The sequence below is a fragment of the Emys orbicularis genome, chromosome 1, assembly GCF_028017835.1.
Source record: "Emys orbicularis isolate rEmyOrb1 chromosome 1, rEmyOrb1.hap1, whole genome shotgun sequence".
Lineage (NCBI taxonomy): Eukaryota > Metazoa > Chordata > Testudines > Emydidae > Emys > Emys orbicularis.
The window spans coordinates 144,433,623-144,461,097 of NC_088683.1; the positions used below are offsets into that span (position 1 = coordinate 144,433,623).

At 49.9% G+C, this 27,475-nt stretch overlaps 1 protein-coding gene across 2 annotated transcripts in view; it reads right to left on the reverse strand.

Annotated features, from left to right (window-relative positions):
- LOC135895211 (alpha-2-macroglobulin-like) overlaps window positions 1–25,459 on the reverse strand; it is a 65,782-nt gene extending 40,323 nt beyond the window's left edge. For both annotated transcript variants that reach the window (XM_065423287.1, XM_065423286.1), the window contains exons 1-6: window positions 25,323–25,459; window positions 20,060–20,243; window positions 18,929–19,085; window positions 18,574–18,626; window positions 4,216–4,236; window positions 1,417–1,585 (exon numbers count right to left, since the gene is read on the reverse strand). In XM_065423287.1, coding sequence (XP_065279359.1) covers window positions 1,417–1,585; window positions 4,216–4,236; window positions 18,574–18,626; window positions 18,929–19,085; window positions 20,060–20,243; window positions 25,323–25,411 — 673 coding nt within the window. In that variant the 5' untranslated portion in view covers window positions 25,412–25,459. The remainder of the gene's footprint in view (window positions 1–1,416; window positions 1,586–4,215; window positions 4,237–18,573; window positions 18,627–18,928; window positions 19,086–20,059; window positions 20,244–25,322) is intronic.
- Between the last annotated feature and the right edge of the window lie 2,016 nt (window positions 25,460–27,475).

Below are 27,475 nucleotides of genomic sequence, written 5' to 3' on the forward strand. Positions count from 1 at the left end.
GCCAAAAGGCAAGGGGCTGCTGCTGTGTAGCAATGCAGCCCCATGTCTGCCAGCACCCAGATAGCCAATGAAGGCTACCAGTCATACTGCACCGTCTATTGCCAAAAGGCAATTAGCTCTGCTGTGTAGCAATGCAGTACCACGTCTGCCGGCACCCAGATGACAAATGGTGATGGTGAGCTGAGCTGAGCGGGCTCCATGCTTGCCGTGGTATGTTGTCTGCACAGGTAACCCAGGTAAAAAGGTGCGAATCGATTGTCTGCCGTTGCTCTGACGGAGGGGGGGGGCCTGACGGCATGTACCCAGAACCCCCCGCGACACTGTTTTGCATCATCAGGCATTGGGATCTCAACCCAGAATTCCAATGGGCGGCGGAGACTGCGGGAACTGTGGGATAGCTACCCACAGTGCAACGCTCCGGAAGTCGACGCTAGTCTCAGTACTGTGGACGTGGTCCGCCGGCTTCATGCACTTAGAGCATTTTATGTGGGGACACACACAATCGGCTGTATACAACCGATTTCTATAAAACCGGCTTCTATAAATTCGACCTAATTTCGTAGTGTAGACATACCCTTAGTGAGGGCCCGACTCTCCAGTGCACCATCGTCACTCACCAGATTTAAAGGGCCACATTCACTGTGTGCTCTGGCTCCTGTGCTGCTCCAGTGAAGCAAAGCAGCCATAAGCCCGGTTACTTTGTGTCCCTGGAGTGGTACAAAGCAGACGGACAGCACCAGGGAACCTGGCCCCGAAAGTTTTCCTTTCCTCATAAACCTTCCGAAAGATTGTCCTTTGGGGCTGATGTTTTCCAGGCTTGGTCTCCAGCCAAAGTGTCTTTATTCATTTATTTTGAATGTTTGAAAATGTTCTGGGTGTCAGGGGCCACAAGGACAAAGGTGTGAAGACCAGAGTGGGAGAAGGGGAGAAAGGAGAGGTGAGTTAAGCCAGTTTCATTGGCAGCTCACAGGAGGAGCAAACTGTGCCACTGTAATGCAGCATGCACATAGTTCGTTCTGCATCCGTTCTGCATAGTTCGTTCTGCACACAACTGGTAGGAAAGACCCTACACAAAAATAAAGCTGGATTGTACTGAGGCTGGAATCACAGCCCAAATCCAGTAGGCCCGAGGAATAGGCCTTTGTAGTCAGATCCAGATACTCCCAGGCTTACAGTGAACAGTGACCCTGGCAGTTCAAGTGCTGAGGAGAAACCTACACACCACTGGATGGGGGCTCAGATCCTGATCCCTTAAAGCATCCAGTGTTTTCCTGGCCCATTCCTCAGATCACTCTTCACTCATCTACACCCCAGACAATCCTGAACTGGATTTTTGTGCCTGGAATGGATGAATCCCAGACGGTTGCTCCTGCTTCCAACACCCCCAACCCCAGCACGAGTGGGACCCTTCCTTACCATATTCCTCCACAGTAAAGGAGTGTTCGAGATTGGTCCCCGACTCCTTCTGCACCACCACGTTGTAGGTGCCTTGGATGGGCTCGGAGGTGAGGGGGAAGGAGAGCTGGGTGAGGCCCCCATTTAACTCCACCTCTCGCCACTGATACACGCGGTTCTTCTGTGGGTCCTAGAGGTGAGGAGAGCACAAGGTCATTTACAGGCAGGGTGTCTACACGGCACGAGGCTGCAGAGCAGGGCAGTTGCAGTCCAACGTTCGGCAGAGATACAGGATATATACGATCATCGCCCTCTTCTATAGCTGAGGTTAGGGCACCTGGCGGCCAGCTCTGTACTTTCCCAGTAGCCTGTAAGGATTAACCAGTCAAGTCCTGTGTAATCAGCGTGTGATTAAACAGCCAGATACCAGCACTGAATCTATTCCGTTGTCTGCCCACCCGATCAACATGCCCACAGCCGCATGGAGTGGGCAAGGAGGATGGGAGAGAGCAAGGCTAAGAGACCAATGCACAGACGCAGGATGCGGTGAGTTTCTCTGTGCCTGGGAGCTTGAATGTTCTATTTGCAGTTTGAGAATTGGCAACTGCTCTGGCTGAGGATTGAAATACTCAAGTTACCTCTGGGGCTGAGAAAACCCTCCCCATGCAGGTATGTGGAAGGCAATGGGCTATGGAAATGCTCATCTGGGCTTAAATATGTTGCTGTTTTAGGCTGCTACCCAATGCAGAATATGTATGGGGGATGGGGAATGTGGGGGCCAATCTGAATAAATTAGACAAGGGCCTGAGTATGGTTTTGGGCAAGTTTGAAGGCAAGTCCGGAGGCTGGATCTGAAACCTCATCTCTGTAAAAGCTGAGTAGTATTAATTACAAATAGATTATTAACAGGCCAAAGCAATGGACCAAACCAGGTCTGATGTGACCAGATTCTAACCTGGTTGTAAATTCTGCAGCTCAGGCCCAGCTCTAGTAGAAACCATCAAAGAGATTAAACTAAAAGCGATATATAGTTTGATGTGCCCTTTCCAGACCGCTCAGGAACATGTTTAATGTTCACACTCTTTCATTTTCTATCCGTTTTCTCCCCTGTATCTTGGCTATCATCAAAAGTCTATTTACTTCAGATAGCCCCAGGTAAGTGACTGACTGGCGAGGATTTATTTCATTCCAACTTTATCCCTGAGCCAAGTAACAGGGGATGTGAGTGACCTCTCATGGCTGACTGGGAGAGAGCAGGCCCTGTCTCCAAGAGCCCCTACTAGGTGACAGAAGGCAGAATGGGTGAAAGGACCTTCAGCGGACAAGTCCCACTGCGCTGTCACAGTTACTGAGAGTTGGCCCCACATTTAAGTCAAGTGAAAAGCGGGGAGCCCAATCTGTTGCGGATCAGGGGATGACATGACTATGTGGCTCAGAGGAGGCTGGCAAAGAATGTTTATTATTGGGCTTGTGCTGCCTTTGCCATCTTTATGATGGATTTAGACACAAGGCCTGAAAGCTTTTTCCAAATGAAAAAAAAAAAAGTGTGTTTTTGCCCCTTGCTTGTTGTTTTAACCTCAGAAATAGCAGGAATGCCACGTCTGGTCTCTCCTGGTTTCCCACCAGATCTCAGATGTATTTATTGTGAGCGGCCACGTCTTAACTGAAGGGATGGGAGTTGGAAACAATTATAATAATCAACAAAATACCTAGCACTCTGCATCCATAGATCTCAACCCACTTTACAAAGGAGGTCAGAATCATTATCCCTGTTTCACATCTGGGGAAACTGAGGTAGAGAGAAGTGAACTCACTTCCTAAAGTCACCAGTAGAAGGGAGGGAGAGTTAGGAATAGAACCCAGGTCTCCTGAGTCCCACCACAGTCATCTATCTACGGCACACTGTCTTAACAGAGACAGCCTTTATCCCAACTGTTTGTTAATCATTGGAATTAAACAGCTGGCCACAAAAACAAAACAAACAACCCTAAATAATAGTAGAGTTCTAAAGATCCCTTCCCATCTGAGGCGTTCAGTTTTCCCGCCATGGACTCTTAACATATCATCAATTCCCTAGTTCTCTTGTGCCCACAGAGACTTCCAGGGTGGACAAGATCTGAACTTCTAATGGAAAAAGAGGCAGAAATAATAAACATAGGGCCCGTCTACATATAAAAGTTGTACTGCTTGAGCTATACTGGTGTAGTGACACCAGTTCAATCCCCCTAGTGTGGACACAGTTATACCAGGATAAAGGTGCCTTTGACCATTCTAGCTTATTTCTGTACAGGAAGGGGAATGAACTATGCCACTATAAGGCACCTCTATGCTGGTATAACCAGGCCCATGCTAGCGGCTGCACCGGTATAACTACTTTGGTATAAAATCCCACCCCTGACTGACACAGTTAAACTGGAATGAAATTTGTGTGCGGACCAGGGCTCACTTTCACAAAAGACCCTTTCCAGGCTCCTTTAAACAACCTAAGGAAACAGAAAAGGTCACGGGCTCATTTTTCCCCTTTGCAGGTCATGTTCCAATGTTGCGCTGCAGCTGAGGACTGAAATCTCTGGGATGATCCAATGCTGAGATGCCAGAGACCCAGTCCCCAGGGTGGGTGCGGTGAATGCAGGACTCTATTTCCTGTTCATACAGACTCACCCTTACTTCCTTGCTCACCCTAGTGGCCGCACTACCCATTCACAACGAACACCACACTACAGCCCCCCTCTGCTGTGGAGCACAGGAGTCTCCCCATCCCCGCAGCAGCCCCAGCTTTCAGCTAGCGGCTGTGAGGGTAAAGATCAATGTGCCACTTACCTGGATGAAGGCCAGTGGAAACTGTGGGGAAAACGGGGAAAAGCAGAGTTAGAAATACAGGTCATATGTGCACTGAGCTCATTTACCCTGTCCAGGGGACTTCTGCGTCTCTCCTCCGCATTTCCCTCTGCCCCTTGCTCTCTGTTACTCAATGAGAAACTCCAGCGGGACCTTCTAATGTTTTAGAGCCTGAACTGGTCAGTTTAACACAGCTGTGAAATTAAACACTTTGTTTTGCATTTAGAGGATTCAGGGTAAAAATTTCAAACCCACCCAAGTGACTTAGGAGCTGTCAAGGCTGATTCCCCACTCTGGCACTTTGACAGAAGGTGGGGGCCTGCAAGGATTCTAAAAATTTATACTGGCCACTCCAGGCTGGTATTAAATTCCCAAGGTTACAGCTTCTCTCTGACCTTGGATGGGTAGATGCTGCCACCACCCAAATGCAAAAAACCCCTTTGAACCCAGGAAGGCGCACTTGGGAATTCCTCCCTGTGGGGTACCCTCAAGCCCTTTCACCCCCGCCCCCAGGGAAGAGCTGAGAAAGAAAACAAAGGAAATCAGCAGTTGCCACCAGCTAATTAAACAACATATGCACAAACCTCTTAGGACACAAAAACCCAATCCTGTTCTTAAAAAAGGTAAATTTTATTAAAAAACAAAAAGAAAGAAAATACATCTGGAACGGAGGCTATTGCTAGATTTAAAAAAGAGCAAATATAATAATTAAGCATCAAGATAGCTCTCTTGAGGTCCAGCTTAAAGGTTACAAGCAAAACAAAAGCACCTGGGGTTAGCACAGAGGAGTTGTGGAAGCAGAATTAAAAAAAAAGAGAAAAAGGAGGATCTGGGGGTAGATGTCTTAGTCAATTTAAGGATATAGTGAAAGGAAACCCTAACCCTAACTCTAACCCTAACAATGCGAGAGTTGTAAGAGATACTGTTTTCGCCTTGCTTTTAGTTGATAAGGATGGAATGCTGACTTAAGCAGAAACCTTGAGATAAGGTAGTATCTGGAGGGAATTTGTATAAACAAAGGATAACCGTTAGCCGTTGATGTATGTAACGGGAAAGTATAAATACTTGTCTTATACTGCTTGTAGGGGGAAGATCTGCCTAAGGTCAGGGGACCCCCGTCCGACCACAGTCTTCCCTTGCAATTGCTCGTAATAAACTGTCTCTGACTTGTTGCTAACAAACGCAGAGTGAGGACTTGTTTTCTTCCACAATTTGGTGCCGTGACTCAGATGGCAACACCCGGCTGAGACAGCAGCAATCACTACGAACCCCAAGGTGCCAGACAAGAGGTAGGAGACCTTTTGAAATCTCTAGTGGGGTTCAGAGGAGGACTGCCCACGGGGCCGTCTGTCCCTCTTGCGCTCACGCCATGCGAACTTATTGATTTTGCAACAAGGTCAGATGCAAAGTGGTGCTGAGGAGATTGCCGCTTCAAATAAGGAACAGGTTGCAGCTGCATATCGGTGCTGAGGAGATTGCCGCCTCACATAAGGAAAAAGTTGTGATAAATCCGGACGTAAGGAATTAAGGTTATGGTTAAACGAGCTGCATCCAGGTATGGGGGAATGAATAAGACTGAGTGAATGAGTGAGGAGTAAATGCGGCTGACCAGGTCTAAAGACTTAAGCTGACTCCAGCCAGCCCAGGACTACCCCATGTGGTAGTTCTGAAAGCAAGCGGAGTCAGCTGAACCTTCTGACCCAGCAGAAGGTTTCCCTTGCCAAGTCTGCTGACCAGGTCTGGGACTCAAGCCGCTGAACGGTGGAACCCCATAACCCAGTAGACCCTTTCCCTGGAGTGTGAGAGAGCCAAAGTCTTCCCTTACTTATTCGCTGACCAGGTCTGGGACTTAAGCTGACTCAGGCTGACTCCAGCCTCCCCAGGACTACCCCATGCAGGAGTTCTGAAAGCAAGGGGAGTCAGCCGAACCTCGTGGCCCAGTGAACTTTCCCTGAGTGCCTGAAAAATGGGTGGTGACCAGTCTAAGAATATTCCCGCACTGCCGAAAGGCACCCCTGCATACTACATGTATGTGCATTATGGTCCTACGACTTGTAAGTATCTAGATAACTGGAATTTTTATACGCGTGATAATCCATCTAAACAGTTTCTGCTAGAAGGTACCTTTGATTTAGATAAGATCATACACCTCAGAGGAGCTCTTGAATCACCAAAAATCCCTGACATACAGTCAAGGCCGGCTCCAGCGTTTCTGCCGCCCCAAGCGGCCAAAAAAAAAAAAAAAAAAAAAATAGCCGCGATCGGCAGCACTTTGGCGGCAGCTCTACAGCACCGCTTCATTCTTCGGCGGCAATTCGGCGGCAAGTCCTTCCCTCCGAGAGAGACTGAGGGACCCGCTGCCGAATTACCGCAGAAGAGCCGGACATGCCGCCCCTCTCCGTTGGCCGCCCCAAGCACCTGCTTGCTGCGCTGGTGCCTGGAGCCGGCCCTGCATACAGTGGGAACAATTTGTCTATTGGTGGGAGGAAGCCACAAAGAGACTCCATGAGTCTCGAGTGCAGAGTCTAAAGGACTCCCAGGAAAAGTTAAAAACCCAAGTGCAGGATTTAAAACCTAAATGCAAGGCACCTGGATGTCCCCCTACCCAAACTAGCTCGTCAACCCCCTCGGCTCCTTTATATCCCCAATTAGTAAAGACTGAGAGCGAGGAGGAGACAGCCGAGGACATTGTGGATGTTTTCAACAGTGCTTCTCAGCGGGCTATGCCTCCGGCAGGACATAGGCAACGGCCGCCGCCATCTTCCCCCCAGCACCTCGGGGCCGCACAGACTATGCCTTCTGATGGCTTCCAAATGGTAGCGCCATCATCACCACCACATGTATCGGCTACAAGGACATTCATTCCGGAGAGGAACACCCCCCTCCGCCGCCGCCCTACCTACATCAGAAGCCGAGGGCTGTTCCTGATCTATCCAACATCTCGCTCAGCTCTGATACTTGCAGCCCAGTCTCCAAACACACTAGGAGTCGACAAGACCAGTCAGTAGTGATCCAGGCTCCCTTAAGGCAATTGCCTGGTGAAGGAGATCACTTGGTTACTGTACATGCCCCCTGGACACCGGGGGACCTTAGAAATTTAGTTAAGGAATTTCCTAATATTAGAGAGGAACCAGAAAAATTTAGAGAGGAACTCCAGACAGTGATTCAGTGTTACATTCCATCATGGGCAGACGTTAACCAACTCTTGCGAGTAGTTCTGCCATCTGAAGTCCAACAACTGCTACTCGCTCAGGCCCTATGGCCCAACGCTGACCCCGGAATTGGAGATGCCCTGGCTCAGGCTAGGAATCACCCCGTGATCGCCATTCCAGAAATTTGCCCTAGGAAAACGGATTGGACAAAGATCAACAACTGTAAACAGAACAAAGGCGAGTCCCCCACCAATTATTTAGATAAATTGACAAAAGTGCTTGAACAATATTTGGGGATTGCCCAGCCAGCTAACAATGCCAGAGAGGCAGTGGGGGCTGCTTTTGTTCAAGGACTTTTGCCAAAGGTTCAACAGCAGTTGAAGTTGATCTTCATCGGCTGGCAAACTAAACCCCTTTCTGAATTGGTGACAGTTGCCAACCATTGTATAGCTTGCATAGAGCAGAAGAACGAAAGTTCTGAAACAAAACTACTGGCCTTGCAGTTGCAGACTTATCAACATAGAGGCCGTGGGGTAATGAGGGGTGGGAGAGGATGAAGTTGGGGGAGAGGAAGAGGGAGAGGTCCCTCACGCCCTGACTTGACAGGGAACAATACGTGCCATTACTGTGGCCAGGAGGGGCATTGGAAAAATGAATGCCCAAACCAACCTCCTCAAATCCCCCCACCCCCATTCCTGAACCCTGATACGCCTGCTTTTTCTTCACAAAATAATTCCTATTAGGACAGCCTGAGGGAACATAACTGCATCATGCATCCTTTAATTCCTCTTGATCAAAAAGGCCCATATGTAAATTGTAAAATTGAAGGACAACCTGTAGCTTGTCTTGTAGATACTGGTGCTAGCAGATCAGCTTTAAGGTCCTTTGAGTTTCCCTCCATTCCCTTGTCATCCTCGTCCATTAATGCCATCGGTATTTCAAACCAGACTGTACCTCATCCTATTACTAAACCCCTTTTTGTTTCCTTGGGACTCATTTCAGATCAACATGCCTTTTTACTCAGCCCTTCCTCTCCTGTTAACTTGCTGGGACAAGATCTTTTGTGCAAATTGGGCTGCAGTATCTATTGCACGCCAGACGGCGTGTTCTTAGAAGTCCCTGATGAGAATACCAACCTAGTGCTGGCCACCCTTCAAACAAAGGAGCCAGCCCAATCAAATGCGGCTCTCAGCAATGATCTTGTTAAGTTGTTGTCACAAGTACCCTCTTATCTTTGGTCTCAGCATGCAAATGAAGTAGAGCAGATTCAAACAGCCGAACCAGTTAAAATTCTTGTTGACCCTTTCAAACCACTTTCAAGGGTACCACAATATCCACTACATCCTGAAGTGGAAGAAGGAATAGCTCCAGTGATAGATTCTTTGTTACAGAAAGGTATTATCATCCCTGCTACCAGTTTTTGTAATACACCTATTCTGCCCGTAAAGAAACCGGGAAAGAACACCTATCGCTTCATTCAGGATCTCCGCGCGCTTAATGCTGTTGTCTTGCCGTCTTTTCCAGTGGTCCCAAACCCGGCTACCATACTTTCTTGTATTCCCCCTACAGCCACTTATTTTACTGTTGTAGACCTCTTGTTTGCCTTCACCTATAGAGGGCTCCAATATACCTGAACCCGCTTACCCCAAGGATATACCAAATCTCCATCCCTGTTTTCCCAGATCTAAAGAAGGATCTGGATGACGTGGTCTTCCCAGGAAAATCCATACTCATACAATACGTGGATGATCTTTTGTTGGCATCCCCTTCCTTTGAATCCTGTAAAACTGACACTTTAGTTCTTTTGACTGCTCTTGCTGCCAAGAGTCACAAGGCATCTCAGGAAAAGCTCCAGTTGTGCCAACTAAGAGTCCATTACCTTGGTCATGATATTTCATCTGGCACCCATTTGTCAGATTCCCACATTAAAACCATCTTAAAAATGCCTAGGCCTGTCACTATCTCTCAAATGTGAACCTTCCTTGGCATGACTGGGTACTGCAGACTGTGGATTTTGGGTTATGCAACAATAATTAAGCCATTACAAAATCTGACTAAGACAGACACTCCTGAGCCACTTCTATTGTCTCAGGAGGCTGAACAAGCTTTCATGGACATTAAACAAGCCCTTTCTAGTGCCCCGGCACTTGGACTTCCTGATTACACTAAACCGTTTGTTCTTTTCTGCCACGAGCGCAACAGGTTTGCCTTAGCTGTGTTAACGCAAAAACACGGAGATAAACACCGCCCACTTGCTTATTATAGCACTGCCCTGGACACTGTGGCAGCTGGATTTCCTCCTTGTTTACGGGCTGTGGCGGCAGCTGCTCTGTCTGGGCAGTTGTCTGAATCCATAGTCCTAGGGTCACCCTTGACTTTTGCAGTACCTCACGCTGTGGCTGCTCTTCTGTTAAAATCTAAGACCCAACATCTAGCTACTTCTCGCCTCACCAAATATGAATTTGTGCTGCTCTCCTTGTCTCATTTTACCCTGACTCGCTGTCCCATTTTAAATCCTGCTTCCTTATTGCCTGGGCCAGAGGACGGAGAGCCCCATGATTGTGTGTCTGTGACTTCTCTTCTTACTCGTCCAAGGGGAAACCTCATGGATGTGCCTTTACAGAATCCTGAACTCATGTATTTTGTAGATGGCTCATGTTTGCAAAATTTTAAGGGAAATCTGGCTGCTGGCTATGCTGTATGCTCGTTGCATTCTGTCATTGAAAGTGCCCTCCTTCCCTCTGTATTTTCAGCCCAGGTTGCCGAACTCATTGCCTTGACCCGAGCCTGTATCTTGGCACAGGATTGAGCTGTTACTATTCATACTGATTCCCACTACGCTTTTGGAGTAGCACATGACTATGGTCAACTGTGGAAACACAGAGGCTTCCTTACATCCTCTGGTTCCCCTATTAAAAATGGCACATATGTGTCTGCTCTTTTGGATGCCCTTCTGTTGCCCAAAGCTGTTGCTGTTGTACAATGTATTGCTCACCAAACCCCTCATGATGAAGTTACACGTGGAAATGCTTCGGCAGATTCAGCAGCCAAAACCGTGGCCCTTTCTCCCCTCAGGCTGCATACACTCTTGCCATGATTGAGCAACCTCCGCTGGCCTCCCTTGAGGACCTTGCCAAGATCCAGGACGCGGCACCGGAAGCCGAAAAATGTTCTTGGAGTGTTGCTGGGTGCACTTTGCACCCTGATCACCTATGGCGCTCCCCAGACGGCCGCCTGGTTGCGCCTAAGGTACTCTTGACCTACTTTGCTCGCGTGCACCACGGGATGGCACACGTGAGCAAAGGGGGGATGATTGCTGCAGTTAAACAAGACTGGTATGCACCAAATTTTTCTCCTGTAGCCCAACATTACTGTCAACAGTGTGCAATCTGCCAGCAATATAATGTTGGAAAAGCAGTCAAAGGTAGAAAGGCAGCACATCCCCCTCCTGGGGGACCTTTTGTAAATATTCAGATTGATTTTATTCAAATATCTAAATGTTGTAATTATGAGTATGTGCTAGTATTAGTTGATGTTTTTTTGAGCTGGGTTGAAGCCTTCCCTTATAGGAGGGCAGACGCCAAGTCTGTTGTGAAAATTTTGCTTAAGGATCTTGTACCACGATTTGGCATACCTGTTGGTATCAACAGTGATCGTGGAACTCATTTTACTGGACAGATTATAAAAGAGTTATGTGCAGCCTTGCAGATCCAACACAACCTCCACTGTCCCTACCACCCGTAGTCTGCCGGGACAGTAGAACGTCAGAATGGGATTCTGAAAAACAAACTGGCCAAGATCTGTGCGGAAACAAACTTAAAATGGCAAGATGCCCTTCCGTTAGCATTAATGAGCATGAGGGCCACCCCCAACCGAAAGACTGGACTTAGCCCTCATGAAATCCTGACAGGGCGCCCGATGCGACTTCCAGCAGCGCCTCCTCTGGCCCTCACCCAGATGGACATTCATTTGATGGATGGTACAATGTTTAATTACTGCCAGGCATTAATGAAATGTGTCAGATCTCTTTATTCACAGGTGAAAGAATCACTACCTAAGGATCCTGAGCAACCCTGTCATTCGTTGGAACCAGGAGACTGGGTCTACATAAAGGTCCATCAACGAAGGACCGCTCTAACCCCACGCTGGAAAGGCCCTTATCAAGTTCTGTTGACTACCAACACTGCCGTGAAGTGCCAGGGACTCAGTGCCTGGACCCATGCTTCTCACTGCAAAAAGGCCCCACCGCCTCGAGATGATTCTACTCCAACTGCTGATCAGCCTCTCTCTCCTTCTTGTACCTCTTTCCCTCCTCCTGGACAGTAGGAAAAAAGACAAGGTGAAGTGCTAGTAACCTCTCCCTTGTCCACTAACAGAACCGCCATATATCCAGCATCTGTTAAAGGAACCAAACCACTACAGGGTGACGTGCTGGTAACCTCTCCCCTGCATGATCCTGCACCACGACTACTCCAGGAAAAAAGAAGGAACACTTGCTCCACCAAAACCGCCAAAGTTCAGGGATTCCTGACTACAGAAGACATTAAGAATTGGTCTTGGTGGAGGAAACCGAGTATTGTACATTGGAGGGAGGGATTTGCGGGGACCGTTCTTGGGAATGTGGGGTTGAGTGGTGGTTTGGGTTTCTTCCGGGGGCTGGGCTCTGTGCTTATGGACAAGTACCATCAGAATGCACTGCCCTCCCTAATTGGCTTCCGGATGATGAATACCAAAGGCGCTTTGCTGCCACGAACACTGCCCCCGCCAGCTCCTCCACCACCCCTGTAACTTACCCAAATATCAACAATACCATATATTCTGATGAAACCCAATGGCCAAGGCCTTCACACCTTAGTGATTTATTTAAATATTGTTTGGAAAATTTATTTTTTAAGGCTCAGAATATCTCATACAAGCGAATGATTGAGTGGAAAACAGACGGGTCAGTAGAGATAGAAGTGTATATCACATCACTACAAATGAGTTTCAAGTATCCGTCATTGAGATTAGTAGGTTTCACAGCGGGTTGACATGATGGCCATTCCCAGAGCCTGCAATATGTTGGAAGGAAGGTGTCCTTATTGTTATTTGGTTACCCAATTAGTAAATAATCAAATTCATACTCAGAAAGTGTGCTCCACTAACGGCAATTTTACCTGTACTGAATTAATCCCGATAACCAATAACTTAACCTGCACCATATTGCAATATTCTCCTTCCTATGCCATTAATGTTGATGTTTTCCAGAGCTATATGAGAATTGTTAACCAACAGATGTGGCATGACACTGTACCAAAGAGATGTGCTAGGATATTGATGGACAATAGTTAATGCCACGCTAGGGATTGTAAAATTCACACTGCCATTATCCAGTTTTCAGGTTACCTCTTTATACCCAAATTGCTCCAAGGGGGCTGCCATTTGGTTAGCAGAGCAAAGGGCATGGGTCTTTTCTAGAAGGAAAAGGGACTTGAACGAACATCTATGGGATGGTACCAATAGCGCAGCAGCAATTTGGAATATTTACAAGGGCCAACAACAAGAGGAAAAACTAGGGCAGCTGGAGGAAGCCACGGGACTTATTACTGGAGCACAGCTGGCCCAGATACAGCCTGGAATCGGTGAATTGCATGTTATCTCCACCCTCAGCTCAATAACCCAGGAACTACTGACAAAGATGGTACTAAACATCACTGAGGCGGGAAAGGTATTGCAGTGGGATTTGGCCTGTTCAGAGATTCAGGATTTCCTGAATGACCACCTCATGGCCATTCGGAGTGATCTTGAGCATCAAACTTGGCCCACTGCCCTTACTAATGCTTCGGGGGTGCCATCTGAGTTGTGGCCTTGGAGACATACTTGGAGGGCTTCAGGGTGGAAATGCAGATGCTCGCAGTGCTCCTTCCAAGCATACAGGCCGGTTGGAGGGGTGTGGGCTCCCACATACCGAATCCTGCCGGGTCTGTGGGGAGGATGCATGTGGGATTGGGTAATTCACCGCAATATTTGGGAAATTAAACCACCTGGTGAGCCTAGCTGATTTGTAGTCGGTGCTCCTGGAATAACACCCGATATTTGGATAGGGATAGGAAGCCAATGGACACTCTGTCCTCTAGAATCCCCGCAGCTTCAGTGTGTACGAAAGTTGAAACAAGGAGAGATTGTCACGGTTCATGACAACGTTTGTTGGGAAGGCATGGGACTAGGAACAACCCTGGCAGGACACCCGATTTTTCAGGCTAATGATAGTTGTGTATATGTTAAGAGCTTCCTTTTGCAAGAGACACATTTTAATCTTATCACTGCTGCAGGAAGCTATATTATCTATTGGTCTGCAGACCGAGTCTTACGGTCAACCCTTAGGTTCCAAATGCCCTTTAATTGGACTGCTTTAGTACCTGATCGATTCCAAAACCTGCTTTCCCTCTTACCAGAAGTACAGAAAATCTCTGAATTACAAGGTCAAATTCATGTACTCCAAAATATATATCAAATTGAAAGACATGCTTTCCATACTGCCTACTGAACATCTCTCATGTACTAATTATGATCTATCATGTTAGGTAACTAAGGCTCTGGGACAACCACATCATAGAATTATATTGGGGATGTTGATAATTTTATTGTTTTTGTTTATTCTAGGAATGTTTTATTGTTGTAAGAGGTGTAATAATGGAAATAGCTTGCATGTTCATTCTAATCATGTATTACCGTTACCGTTACAACTAACCAAAATGTATAAGGTCGATCTCACTAATCTGGAAACAGAAATACAATGTCTAATGAAAATAGAGATTTAACAATATTAGTTGTGCTATAAGCACAAAAAGGGGGGAATGTGGAAGCAGAATTAAAAAAAAGAGAAAAAGGAGGATCTGGGGGTAGATGTCTTAGTCAATTTAAGGATAGAGCGAAAGGAAACCCTAACCCTAACAATGCGAGAGTTGTAAGAGATACTGTTTTCGCCTTGCTTTTAGTTGATAAGGATGGAATGCTGATTTAAGCAGAAACCTTGAGATAAGGTAGAATCTGGAGGGAATTTGTATAAACAAAGGATAACCGTTAGCCGTTGATGTATGTAACGGGAAAGTATAAATACTTGTCTTATACTGCTTGAAGGGGGAAGATCTGCCTAAGGTCAGGGGACCCCCTGTCCGACCACAGTCTTCCCTTGCCATTGCTCGTAATAAACCGTCTCTGACTTGTTGCTAACAAACGCAGAGTGAGGACTTGTTTTCTTCCACAGAGCCCACAAGCCATAAAGAAATAAAAGAGATAAACCTAATTGCATCTTCCTAGACATTCCCTGATCTACTTACATATCTGGGGTTTCAGATAAGTAGTTTTGAGGTATGATTTGATGATTTTTCATACCTGGTTTAAAGCTTCTTACAGCATTGCTGCTCTGTGTCTCCTCTTTCCAGAGAACAACAGAAAGACAGACAAAGGGAATTTCCCCCCCCCAATTTTAAAAAGTTCTGGCATTTCCATTGGCTCTTTTGATCAGGTGCCCACTCCCTTCCTTTTACCTATGGGCTTTTTTAACCCTTTACAGGTAAAGCAAGTAGAGAACAGCTACTAACAGGGATTTTGTAGCTAACTGGCTGGCTGGGTGTCCATAAAAGGCAGCTCCCCGCCCCCCCTTCATTTATCACAGGAGCCTTTTTCAAAAGTGATTTAGGCACTTTAGGCCACATCCACAAAGGGACTTGTGTATCTCACTCCCGTTGATTTCAATGGGAGTCAGGCACCTACGTACCTTTGCAGTTCTGTGGCTTAGGAGCCAAAGAGCCACTGACTTTCAGTGAGACTTGGGGGCAGATTTGTAAAGGTGTTTAGGTGCCTAACAATGCAAACAGGTACCTAGAGGAGTTTCCAAGAGCTGAGGTACCTAGTTCCCACCACAGCCAATGGGAGTTAGGCTCCTAACCCTCCTATGTGCTTCTGAAAATCCACTAGGCATCTTTAAATCCCGTTGGCAATCTGGCCTAAAGTGCCCAAGTCACTTCTGAAAATGGGACTTGGGTTTCTAAGTCACTGAGGCACTTTGGAAATGTGCCCCTGAGCGTGTAGCCATTTGGAAAGTTGCTGGTTTCCAGGGCTTTCAGGTGGCAACTCAATTCTCTGTGTCCTGCTCTGCAGCATGAGGCGGGGCCTGTTGCTGGGATGTCTCCTCAGGGACCCCTGCTCCTGCACATGCAAACTCGCAGTGAGGTGGTGGAGGCGGGTCAGCTAGATCACAGTGTATGATGTGCAGGAAGGTGTGACAGAGCCAGGTATAGGGGTCTTGAGGCCCAGTCACATGCCTTCCCACAAGACAGAAGTGATCTCCTCAGGGCCTGACTCACTGCTGGCCCACCCTGGTGCTGTCACTCACACCAGTGCAAAGTGGGGCACACAGAACCAGCCTCATTTGGCAATGTTTTATGCCCACTTTGCTCTGGTGTTAATGATGCCACAAGGTGCCACGGCACTGGGGAATCAGGGCCTTAGGATGTTCCTAAAGCCACCACTGAAAGTCTCTGATTTCCAGTCTTATCAAATGGAGAGGCCAGTGCTTAATTTGTACCAGGGCTGAGCCCCAGCACCTCTGGGCTTGGCAGTAAATAGCCCCGGCACCTCCGGGCTTGGCAGTAAATAGCTCCGGCACCTCCAGGCTTGGCAGTAAATAGCCCCGGCACCTCCGGGCTTGCTGCATCACTTACGAAAGTAAAAAAAATTGCTTGAGCCCCCAGTACCTCTTTCATTACAAATTAAGCACTGGAGAAGCCAGTTATTCCAGTCTTACTCTGCATGTTGAAACCAACGGTTTCTTCTTTGATAGTTATTCTTTGCAATTCTGTTCAAAGCACTAACTTCTCTGGTAGTGTTTTATGTTTCCTTGTGATCAGATGAAGTGATCAGAATCTCCCTGTTACACCAGCCTGCTCCTTTACCTTCAGAACAATGATCATCTTTTGCCTCTGGAGATTCATCTGCCCTGCTACTCATTCCCTCTGCCCCAAAGTCCTGTTCCCTATATTCAGAAGGCCCGTAAGGATGCCACAAACAGAGGATTATGATTTTTTATATGTAACACAGAAGATAGAGGGAGGTTCCTAGCTCCACCAACTGTGAGCAATTTATCATGTAGGACAGAATTATAAAATCCCGGAAATGTAGGGCAGGAAGGGACCTCCAGAGATCATTTAGTCCATTCCCTGTGCTGAGGCAAGACCAAATTAACCTAGACCATCCCTGACAGTTGTTTGTCCAACCTGTTCTTACAAACCTCCAATGATGGGGATTCCACAACCTCCCTTGGTAACCTGTTCCAGTGCATAACTATCCTTAGAGTTAGAAAGGGTTTCCTACTTTACAGTCTAAATCTCCCTTGTTGCCAACTAAATCAATTACTCCTTGGATATAGAGAACAGCTGATCAGTCTCCTTTATACCAACGTTTTACATATCTGATTATTACTGTTAGGTCCCCTCTCAGCCATCTTTTCTTTAGACTAAACAGGCCCAATTCTTTCAACCTTTCCTTACAGATCAGGTTTTTGAAACCTCTTCTCATTTTTTGTTCTCCTCTCGACTTTTTCCAGTTTACTTACTTCTGGCAACATGATCCTAACAGGACAATTTCCATTCCCTGCTCCAGGGCAAAGATGACCATCCTCCCCAAGATCTTTGCCAAGATAATCTCAGAATCAGCTTAGCCCCACTGGCCAAATTTTGTCCCCAGTAACTGCTGTTAGTTACTGTGAGTTAATGCACTCATCAATCTAGGATCTCACATCAACCCCAGTTTCCATGAAGTCAGTAGAGTTGTTCCAGATTGAGAGTGGTACAAATGAGATCGGAATGTGGCCCAGCATCTCAGAGCAAGGATCATCCCATCTAAACATTTCTTTAACCCTACTTCCTCTTGGGGTATTTCCTCACATACCAGCCTATTGATCAGATGTAATGGCAGAGGCAGGAAGCAGACAGGAAGTAACCCCATAGTCTCCTCTGTAGCTGGGCTGCTGGTGGAGAGGATCCCATTTGGAAGCCAGAATTATCGGCTATTTTAGTAGCTGTCCATAAAGTCACTTCAGAGGGATTTAGTCTCTGAACAGTGACTCTGGAAAAAACATTGTGGGGTTCCACATTATAGCAAATGTGTGACCATCTCTGATGTCATGACTGTCACTCTACCATACACCATGGCCTTTCAAAACTCATGGCAACAGCAGAAGGCACAGAACTCTGACCCACCTGCCCAGGCCTCAACCATGGAATCCAAAGAAGAATCTATGTTAGCTGTCCGCAGCATAAGGCCTATGGCTAAGGCTACGATTTCAGCACAGAAATTTTTAGTAAATTTCACAGCAGCAGTGTGGGGGGAAAACGGTAAATTATGGCAAGGTCACCAAATAATGTAGTTAGCACTACATCAACATGCACAACAGTATGGTGAGGGTGCTGAAAGGAGAGGCCCGGGGCAGTGAGGGGGGCATGCTGTGCTCACCCTGCACCGGCAGCTCCTGTCCTGCAGCACCGAGCCCGACTCCCCATTTTGGGTGTGGGGACCTGGTGCATGGGGTCACAGTGCCGCTCAGGTTTGGCCCGTCCACCCCACTACAGATGGAGGAGGAGGGTCAGACAGGCGAAGCCTGAGTGGGGCTGCATTCCCATGTGCCAGGTCGCAACACCACTTGGTCTGGGGGCTAATCAAATGAGTTTTTACAGCCATGTCCAAGATTTCATGGATTTTATTGAAATTCACAATTTCTGTGACCTCTGCAACAAAGTAGTAGCCTTAAGGTACAGAATTGTGCATTTCAGATTCCAACCAGTAGAGGGCAGTGGTGCATTTACACACTAGCCAGCTTTACAATATTGTAATCTAGTATAATAATTCATATTGTGCCATAAAGAGACATATTCTGTCCTATGTACACTCTGTCAATGAAGTAGAATGGAGTGTAAATCATGGCAGAAACTGATCCCCACGTAGAAGATGTGGGGAATCAGGCAGAAACTGATCCCCACGTAGAAGATGTGGGGAATCAGAGGGGATTATTTGATTTACAGAGTCGCTTTTACGGCTCTAGACGGATGTTAATACAAATAAGTTCCCTGGGAATCACAAAGGACTTTAAAGGGGTCATCATCAGCGCTCACCAAGTCAGCCATGGAAACTGACCAGCGATCAGACCTACCTTCTCATTCAGGGGACGGAAGTCTTCGTCCAGAGAGACGATCCGAAACAGAACTGCAGAGGGCATGATAGAGAGAGGAAGAGATTTCCACTGTTACACCTGCAGCTGCTCACCCAGGGACCATCAGTCATTGAGGCAGCTGCTGTGTGCATGCCTGGCCCAGATGCAATGACCCATGGACACATGCAGGGTTGGATGCATGCACCACACTCCCCCAGCTTTGTGACTAGCGGGGAGGAGGTGGGAAGGCAGGTTTACGGCCAGCTGAACTAACTTGGTGATGAGATGTGGGGTCTCTGGGGAGGCAGGGAGGATTTCCTGCTCTGTATCTAATTCCCCACCTGATTCCCTGTACCTGTTTGTCCGGGTTTGTAGATGGGTTTGTCCGTCTGGACAAAGACCAGGCTCTCTGAGTTCTTGACCAGCACCGATTTCCGGCTCCTGAACTCCAGCGTCGGCCCCTTCACCAGCACCGTGAGAAACGCTGATGATGAGCTGCTGGACTTTGGAACCTGGAGAACAGTAAAAGAGCCACTGCCTTAGAGACGCTCCCCGCTGCACTGAGCCCTTGGAGGCTGGAGTTGTACATGGAAACCAACCAAAAAGGTCACCACGTCCCTACCAGAATCAGGGATTGTGGGGTCTGGGGCTCTGCCAGTCTGACCTCACCCTGGTTTTGCAGGACTCTTCTCCTCCATCCCCACTAATGTCTCCTCTATGCTGCCAGAATCTTTGCAGTTAAGGGGCCTCCACCACCTCCTCCAAAGGAGACTCTGCCTGCCACCCCCGGCCATCCCCTCCCTACCAGGAGTCTCTGACTCCTCCACCCCAGCAGCTCATAACTTAAGAACTTCCCCCGATGTCTTAGTTTCAGCTTTTCCTTCTGCCCATCTCCCCTTGTGCTGCCTCTTGCCAAGACTGGGGGTCATTTCCCTTCCCTCGTTATGCTCCTTCCTCAAAGGGATTGATGGACTGTGATCATGTCCCCCCAGCTGTGGATCCCAGTGATGGAGGAAAATGGGAAGCTACATTTGATTAATTACTTCTGGGCTGGGTCCATTTTCTTCTACTGTCCCCCCAGCCAGCCTTGAGAGCTGCAGGGAGAAACCCTGAACTGGCCCTCGGGAGAGGCACAAGATGAGCTCATGGACATCGATGGTCCCGAGGAAGTTCTCTAACCTTCTCCTTCCATGGCTTTCTTTCCGGTCTCACTCAGAGACTTGTGGAGCCCCCTGAGAAATGGGAGACCAGTCCTCAGCCGCAAGGTCAGCACTGACTCAGAGAGAAAACCACCCAACAAAGCCAGCCACACCACAGCCTGTAGCACAGCCTCTCCCAGCATCGTGCCGGGCACTGAGCTCAGCACTGACTGAAGATCACTCCTAATGAGTCACCCACAGCACTGCCAGGCCTTGCGGGGGTTAGTCCCAGGCTGTCACTATCTTACAGACTCAGGCAATAAACCCTGTGGGGGTCAGATACTCACTGTGAACGGGATGCACTTGAACACGTCCTTCTCCGACACCACGTCTGCGATCAGGCTCCTGTTCTCCCCTGCGTATTCCAGCGTGGCGCTCAGCGTCACAGACTCGTTCAGGTGGGTCAGCTGGATACAGACCTTTTCAGGACCGTTGGTGTGGATCAGAAAGGGCACTAGCACCATGTACTGCCTGGGAAGGGGAAGGGCACAGGTCAGAGAGGCGGGGATGGGGAATGGAGAAGGTATTGATGAAAGGGCATGGGTTAGTGTGGCAGCCGAATCCCCGACCATCCATCTGCACCGTAATTTGTACATACAGGAAGGTGAATTTAATTTTACTTTTGTAACATACTAGCCAGTCTGCTCAGTCAGCCAGGACCCTAGGACACCACCTGGAGCAAAGGAACTAGCTCTGTGCTAACAGCAATTGCTGTCCAAGGGCTGTTTGTTCAGGCTCCCAGCAGGGAGTGGGGATGGCTTGAAAAGTTCCAGGCTGTTAATTGAGGTTTGTGTATCCCACAGCCCCTTGCTGTATTATGTGAACAGGGGGGAGGGAGCTCAGATGAAATGCTTGTTGTACCTCCATGGAGACTGGCAGGCAGTTACACAGGAGTGTGGACCAGGGCTTTTAATCTAATCTCCTCTCTAGCTGTCTGTCGATCTAGGTGTGTCACCTGCTGCCCTCAGTAATGGAGAGATACAAATGTACAGATGGCTGTGTGTGCGCTGACATCTGACTGTAGGGAATGGCCATTGTGCTAAAGGGGCAGCGTGGCCTAGTGGACAGGGCTTTGGCCAGAGAACTCATTGCTCCTCACCAGCAATGACAACAACAGAGTGCTTTAGGCTACAGAATAGGGTTCCCAACTTTCTATTTGGCAGAAAAGCTAACACCCTTGCCATGCCCCCTACCCCGCCCTTTCTCCGAGACTCTGCCCCTGCCACGCCCCTTCCCTGAGGCCCCGCCCCTGCTCACTCCATCCCCCCCTCCCTCCATCACTTGCTCTCCCCGACCTTCGCTCATTTTCACCACGCTGGGGGAGGGGGTTGGGGTGCGGGAGTGGGGTGAGGGCTCCGGCTGGGGGTGTGGGCTCTGGGGTGGGGCCAGAGTTGAGGCGTTCAGGGCGCGGGAGGGAACTCTGGGGCTGGGGCAGGGGATTGGGGTGCGGTAGGGGGTGAGGTCTCCATCTGGGGTTGCGGGCTTTGGGGTGGGATTGGGAATGAGGGTTTTGGGGTGCAGGAGGGGACACAGGGCTGGGGCAGCGGGTTGGGGTATGGGAGGGGGTTTGGAATGCAGGCTCTGGGCGACGCTTACCTCAGGCAGCTCCCAGGAAGCTGCCAGCATGTCCGGCTCCTAGGCAGAGGCGCGACCAGGCAGCTCTGCAGTCTCCGCGCTGCCCCTGCATGCAGGCGCCGCCTCCGCAGTTCCCATTGGCTGCGGTTCCCGGCCAATGGAAGATGCGGACCCGGCGCTAGCGGGAGGGATGGAAGCAGTGCGTCGAGCTCCCCTGGCCGCCCCTAAGCCTAGGAGTCAGAGGGAGATGCCAGAAGCTTTCTGGGCGTTTCGCAGAGCCAGGCAGGCACCCTGCCTGTCCTGCTGTGGGTGGCCAACCAGACTTTTAACAGCCCAGTCAGCAGTGCTGCCAGGGTCCCTTTTCAAGCAGGCATTCTGGTCAAAAACCGGATGCCCGGCAACCCTACTACAGAAGGAGATCTCACCAGCCATGGCTGCAGCCTGCTGACTCAGAGCAGAGACGCTGGCAGAGCCTCACTGCTGGGAGGCTGGACGTGCCGCAGTGTGAAGCTCCCTGGGACACCCAGCTTTCTGCCGGGGGGCTGTTCATCTTGCTTAGCCAAGATTTCAAAATGACAGAGTTAGGTAGGAGTAGCCTTAACCTGGCTCTGATTAAATTCCACTTCGCCCTTTGTTAGGCCTGAGCCAAAGCCCATGGAAGTCAATAGGACTCTTTCCATTCCCCTCAGTGGGCTTTGGATCAAGCCCTGAGTGATTTTCTCTCTACCTTCAATCTCAGCCAATAAAGGCTGGGGGCTGATTCTCCCCCGCCTGGCACCTGGTGCAGAGTGAGTGCAAAGGGGGCTGAAATCAGCCCTTCTGCTCTGGTAGCATTTGACACCCACTCTGCCAGACACTGCACGGCACTCGCTTCTCTCTCTGGGGTGAGGATGACAGAAGGAACAACACGTGACAGTCGTGTTGCTTAACACTCTAGTGGCAGGCTCGCTGGTACTACAGTGATTAGCACAGTATGAGAACCTACATAGAATAGAGATCTAGGGCTGAGCTACAAGAAGGCAGCAGGCAGTTTCCTGCAGTTGCACCTTATGGCTGCTAGAGGCAGCTGTGGCATTTGCTGAGCAGGCAGCCAGGCGCCTCCTCTCCCTCTGCTGGATCAGAGCAAGCAGCCTGGAGGTGATGGCAGAGGCTGCAGACGTTGGCTGGGGCAAAAGCACAGTGTGAGGGGTCTGATATTGGCCGCCACCCCCCCCCCCCATACAACCCCCCAGCCCCCCTCAATCTGTACAGCCCAATGCATCCCAGGAGTTCCAGCCCCAGCAGCCTTACCGCTCCAGTAGCTTCCAGCAGTAACAACAGCCCCAGCAGCTCTGCCCCCAGAGACCTTTCAGCACTGGCCTCCCATAGCTGCCACCTGTTGTTGAGCTCCTTGGCCAGCCCTCCTCCCCTCTGCTTGGGGCAGGGTTTGTCGACCATGAGCTTACATTTATGCTCATATGCAAAGTATTCACAAATATGCAAATTATTTTATTAAAATTTGCATAAAATGTCTCACAGAGCAGAACAGACTTGGTGACAGTGCCCCACGTTCTGTTCTTCCTCTGCCCTTTCAGCAAGAACAAACTTTAGTTTAGACCGAGAGAACGAGACAGGACAAAAGGCAGGTCTTGGTAAGACAGATGGAGAGAGAATAGTGGGGCCTCTCCTATAGTGGGGCAACCAAACACAAAACGGCAGGTGCTTCTGCAGCACAGAGGGGTCGTCTCTCCATTTAAAGGTGCAGGATCCAGACAAGTCTGACCAGATGACCAACATGCTCAGAGTGGAACAGAGCTAGGGTAAAGAATTTGGACGGAACCATTTTTTGTCAGAAAATGCAGTTTCATCACAATCGAGACATTTTGCAGGAGCGTATCAATTTTGACATTTTGAATGGAAAAATGTCTAAATGAATTGTTTTGACTTTCCCATTTAAATAAAGTAAACATGCTTTATTTGGACTTTTATATAATGATATGAATGTTATAGAATATTAAATATAATATATTATGATATGCAACATTTTATATTATAGTACAGGTAGTGTTTAGATTTTCTGAATAAATTTTTTCTGGGATTTCCATTCCATGAAAAATTTGGACTGTGTGTTCCAATTTGCAATGAAACCAATTTTTGAAATGTCAGAATTTCTGGCAGGATGGCAATTCAAAACAATATGGAGTTCATTGGATTAAGAGATCTGACACTGGAGTTATGGGACTAGATCCATCTAAATTGACCAGGTGTCCAGTTTTCGACCAGAACACCCAGTCTAAAAGGCATCCTGGTGGCTCCGGTCAGCACTGCTGACCGGACCATTGACGGTCCGGTTGGCGGCACCACGCAGCGGGGCTGGCAGGCTCCCTGCTAACCTCCACGCCACACGGCTCCCAGGAAGCAGCCAGCATGCCCCCCTCCTGCTCCTACGCGTAGGGGCAGCCACGGGGCTCCGCACACTGCCCCCACCCCAAGCACTGCCCCAGAACCATGGCCAATGGGAACTGCAGGGGCGGTGCCTGCAGATGGGGCAGCGCTCAGAGCCGCCTGGCCATGCCTCTGTGTAGGAGCCGGAGGGGGGACATACCGCTGCTTCCGGGAGCTACCTGAGATAAGCGCTGCCTGGAGCCTGCACCCCTGATACCCTCCCGGGCCTCAACCCCTTGCCCCAGCACCGATCCTCCTCCTGCCCTTTGAACCCCTCAATCCCAGCCCAGAGCACCCTCCTGAATCCCAAACCCCTCATCCTCAGCCCTACCCCAAAGCCGGCACCCCCAGCTGGAGCCCTCACTTCCCCCCCCCACTCCCCAATCCCCTGCCCCAGCCCTGAACCCCCTCCTGCCCTCCAAACCACTCATGCCCAGCCCCACCCAGAGCCTTCACCGCCCCATGCCTCAACCCCAGTCCAGAGCCCCCTCCTGCACTCCGAATCCCTCAGCTCCATCCCAGAGCACCCTCCTACATCCCAAACCCCTCATGCCCAGCCCCACCCAGAGCCTTACCCTCCCGTGCCTCAACCCTAGTCCAGAGCCCCCTCCTGCACCCTGAATCCTTCAGCCCCGGCCCCACATCAGGGATGGCACCCCAGCCAAAGCCCTCACCCCACCCTGCACCACAACCCTCTATCCAGGCCTGGAGTCCCTTTCCACATCCTGAACCCCTTATTTCTGACCCCACCCCGGGGCCTGCACCCCCAGCTGGAGCCATCACCCCCTCCTGCACCCCAGCCCCGTGAGCCAGCCCGATGAAAATGAGCGAGTGATTGAGGGTACGGAGAGCGAACAAGAGAGGGACGGGAGATGGAGTGAGTGGGGGCGGGGCCTAGTAGAAGGGGTGGGACATGGGCGGGGCCTTGGAGGAGGGGCAGGGCAGAGGTCAGGCAAGGGTGTTCGGTTTTGTGCGAGTAGAAAGTTATCAACCCTAGATCCATTGCCCGCTGAATCAGGGCAGTGTAAATTGCACCTGCTCATGTACACCAGCGAGGAGGGTGCTACACCAGGAGAAGGGAGTGCGCATTGGAGGGAAAATGCTCTAATCTATGCTGGGCTCCAGGGGAACTCTTTGCCAGTGGACACTGCCAAAGGGATACCCTGAGTCCGTCCAGCTCCTGGCTGAGCTTGGCCACGCGCCCTCTTCAGGCCCCTCAATGGAGGCGAGGTTGCAGCCAAGTTGCTAGTTTGCAGTGCCCCAGGTGGATATTCCAGCAGAGTGTGCCACTGCCAGGGTCTGTGCTGACAGTCAGGAATCTAGGTCACAGACTCTCTTTGGGAACAAGCACAGTCTGTGGCTGCCAAGGGAAGCAAACTGGCTTTAAAGAAGAGGAGAAAAGAGAAACACTTTTCTGAGCTCTCCCTCACAGGCAAGGAAACTGGAATAGCAGGGGGTGACTAGGCCGGACTGAGAGGCATAGGCAGAGCTGTGAGGGGGATGAAGGAAAGAAACGAGAAGACTGCACGAGCCCCTTCATGTGCAGCTTACGGTTCGGTGGTGGGCGAGGTGTCTCCAGGGAGGAGGAAGAGGAGCAGGAGGAAGATGCTCGGGCCACCGGGCAGCCTGTCCTTCCCCATGGTGCAGAGCGAGGGTGGTGAGTGAGGCAGACACACAGACTTGTCCGCTGGCTCCCTGCACCCTGGCTATCCGCTGGGTCCGCCCCTTTATACCTCTCTGCAAACAGCTCCCGGGAGGGGCGAGATAAGGGCAGGGGGCCAGGACCATCTGGGAAATGGAGAAAGGTACGTGAGGAGGAGCCAGAGCCAACAGCTTTGACTCATGGCACAGAGACTGTCCCTGGCCAGACCCTGACAAACTGGGAGGGAAGGGTATTTATTGGAGGTGTTCATGTGAGACACTCTCCTGTGTCTGAACCATTTACCCCCATCCCCTGTTTGTATCACTCCAGCAGCACTCTGTTGGAGAAGCCCTTTAGCTCATTACAGGGCCAATGCAGCATTCTGTGGGGATTGGAACAAACTCCCAAATCCTGCCCAGCGTTTCCAGAGAAACCTTTCCTGTCCCCACCCCCAGTACTGCCAACCAGAAGAGATCAAAAAGCGCGAGTCAGACCCTCAACATCATCAGATTGGCCCCCCAAAAATCTTAAGATTCTATATAAAAAAGGTGCCATTGTGGTTTTGGTCTTTTGAACTCCCCGGGCCCCTCCCCAGTGTGTGTGTGTGACTGTCTCTACCAGAGGTTTGGGTTAAGGGGATTTGGGGCCCTGCTTCAGGAGCTCTCACCCCCACATCTGCCTGTCCCATGCCCAGGCGTTAATCCTGTTCCCCAGCCCCATCAGTCCCCAGTCCCATCAGTTCCCGACCCAGCCCCCTCGAGCCTCATGTCTGTCATTACTGGGGCTCTTCATCCCTCTTTCTCCAAGGCCTGAGGGGAAGGGGCTTGCAGTGTGGTCCTCACCCCCTCCCCCAGGCTGGAGGGGCAGTACCAGGGCTCTTCCCTGCCCCTTTCCATACCAGATGCGGAAGGGAGGAGAGGAGAGTGGGGAGGAGCAGAGGAACCATCTGGAGTGGCTGGGCTCTTTGCTCCCCTCTCCCCACTCCCCTCCTGTGAGAATGGTGATGGGAGGGGAGAGTCTCCGGACCTCTGGCCCCAGATGGGTGCCTTGTGTCAGTGTGAGGTGAGCTCCAGCCTCCCCTGAAGTCCCGTCACTCACAAAAAAATCTCAAGTGTTGGCAATACTGCATAGCACATTCCGCCGGCATCTTAGCCAGTTACCTCCAATAATAGCCCCCGGCACACGTGCAGGCAGGCCCGTTGAGAGAAATTGGAGCCCTGGTACATCATGTTTGCGGGGGCCCCACCCCCTCCCATTGACTTTATTTATGCAGATGGTTCAGAAGTTTTGGGGACCCCTGAGCTTGAGGCCCCCATACAATTGTCTCCCTTTTCCTGCCTCTAGTCAGTCCTGTCTGTAGGGAATGCCAGTGAGAGACCATTTTGTGTACCATTGCCCCCTGCTGCATGGCGAGTGTCAGAGCTGGCCATGGGTATAAAAGTGCCCTTTGCTGGCTGCATGGGTGGAGCTGCCCCTGTAGGGGTGTGTTTGTGCCACTGCCCTTGCAGGAATGTGTAGAGCACACTTGCTCATGTCCACAGCACTTGCCTTTCCTGGCTGAACACCTGTGCTGGAGCAGGAGCTGAGATGCACCATATTCCAACCAGTAGGAGGCAACATCAGACTAGCTCTGGGCATATCAGTTCCCTCAGTTGTTCAAAGGCGTGGGACTGCTTCTTTAGCTCCCCAGGAAGCTGGTGCTGGTTGTGAATGGTCTCTTTGGAGCACAGTAAGACTGGCACACTGGGGCTCTAAATGACGAAAGGAGAGTCTTGTGAGCAAAGACATCGGAGTTGGGAGAAGTGGGTTCATTTCTCAGCCCTGCCACTGATTCACTGTTTGACCCATGGGCACATCTGTTCCCCTCTGTATCTCACTTTACCCATCTGAAAAATGGAGGTAATGATCCTGACCCACCTGGCAGGGGCGTGTTGGGCTCAACTGATTAATGGTTGTCAAGTGGTTTAGGATCTTCTGGTGGGAGGTGCAATAGAAAGAGAAAGGAAGAAGCCCTTTTTGTGGCACATGGGAAAACAGAAGTCAGACACTCGGACGGTTAATC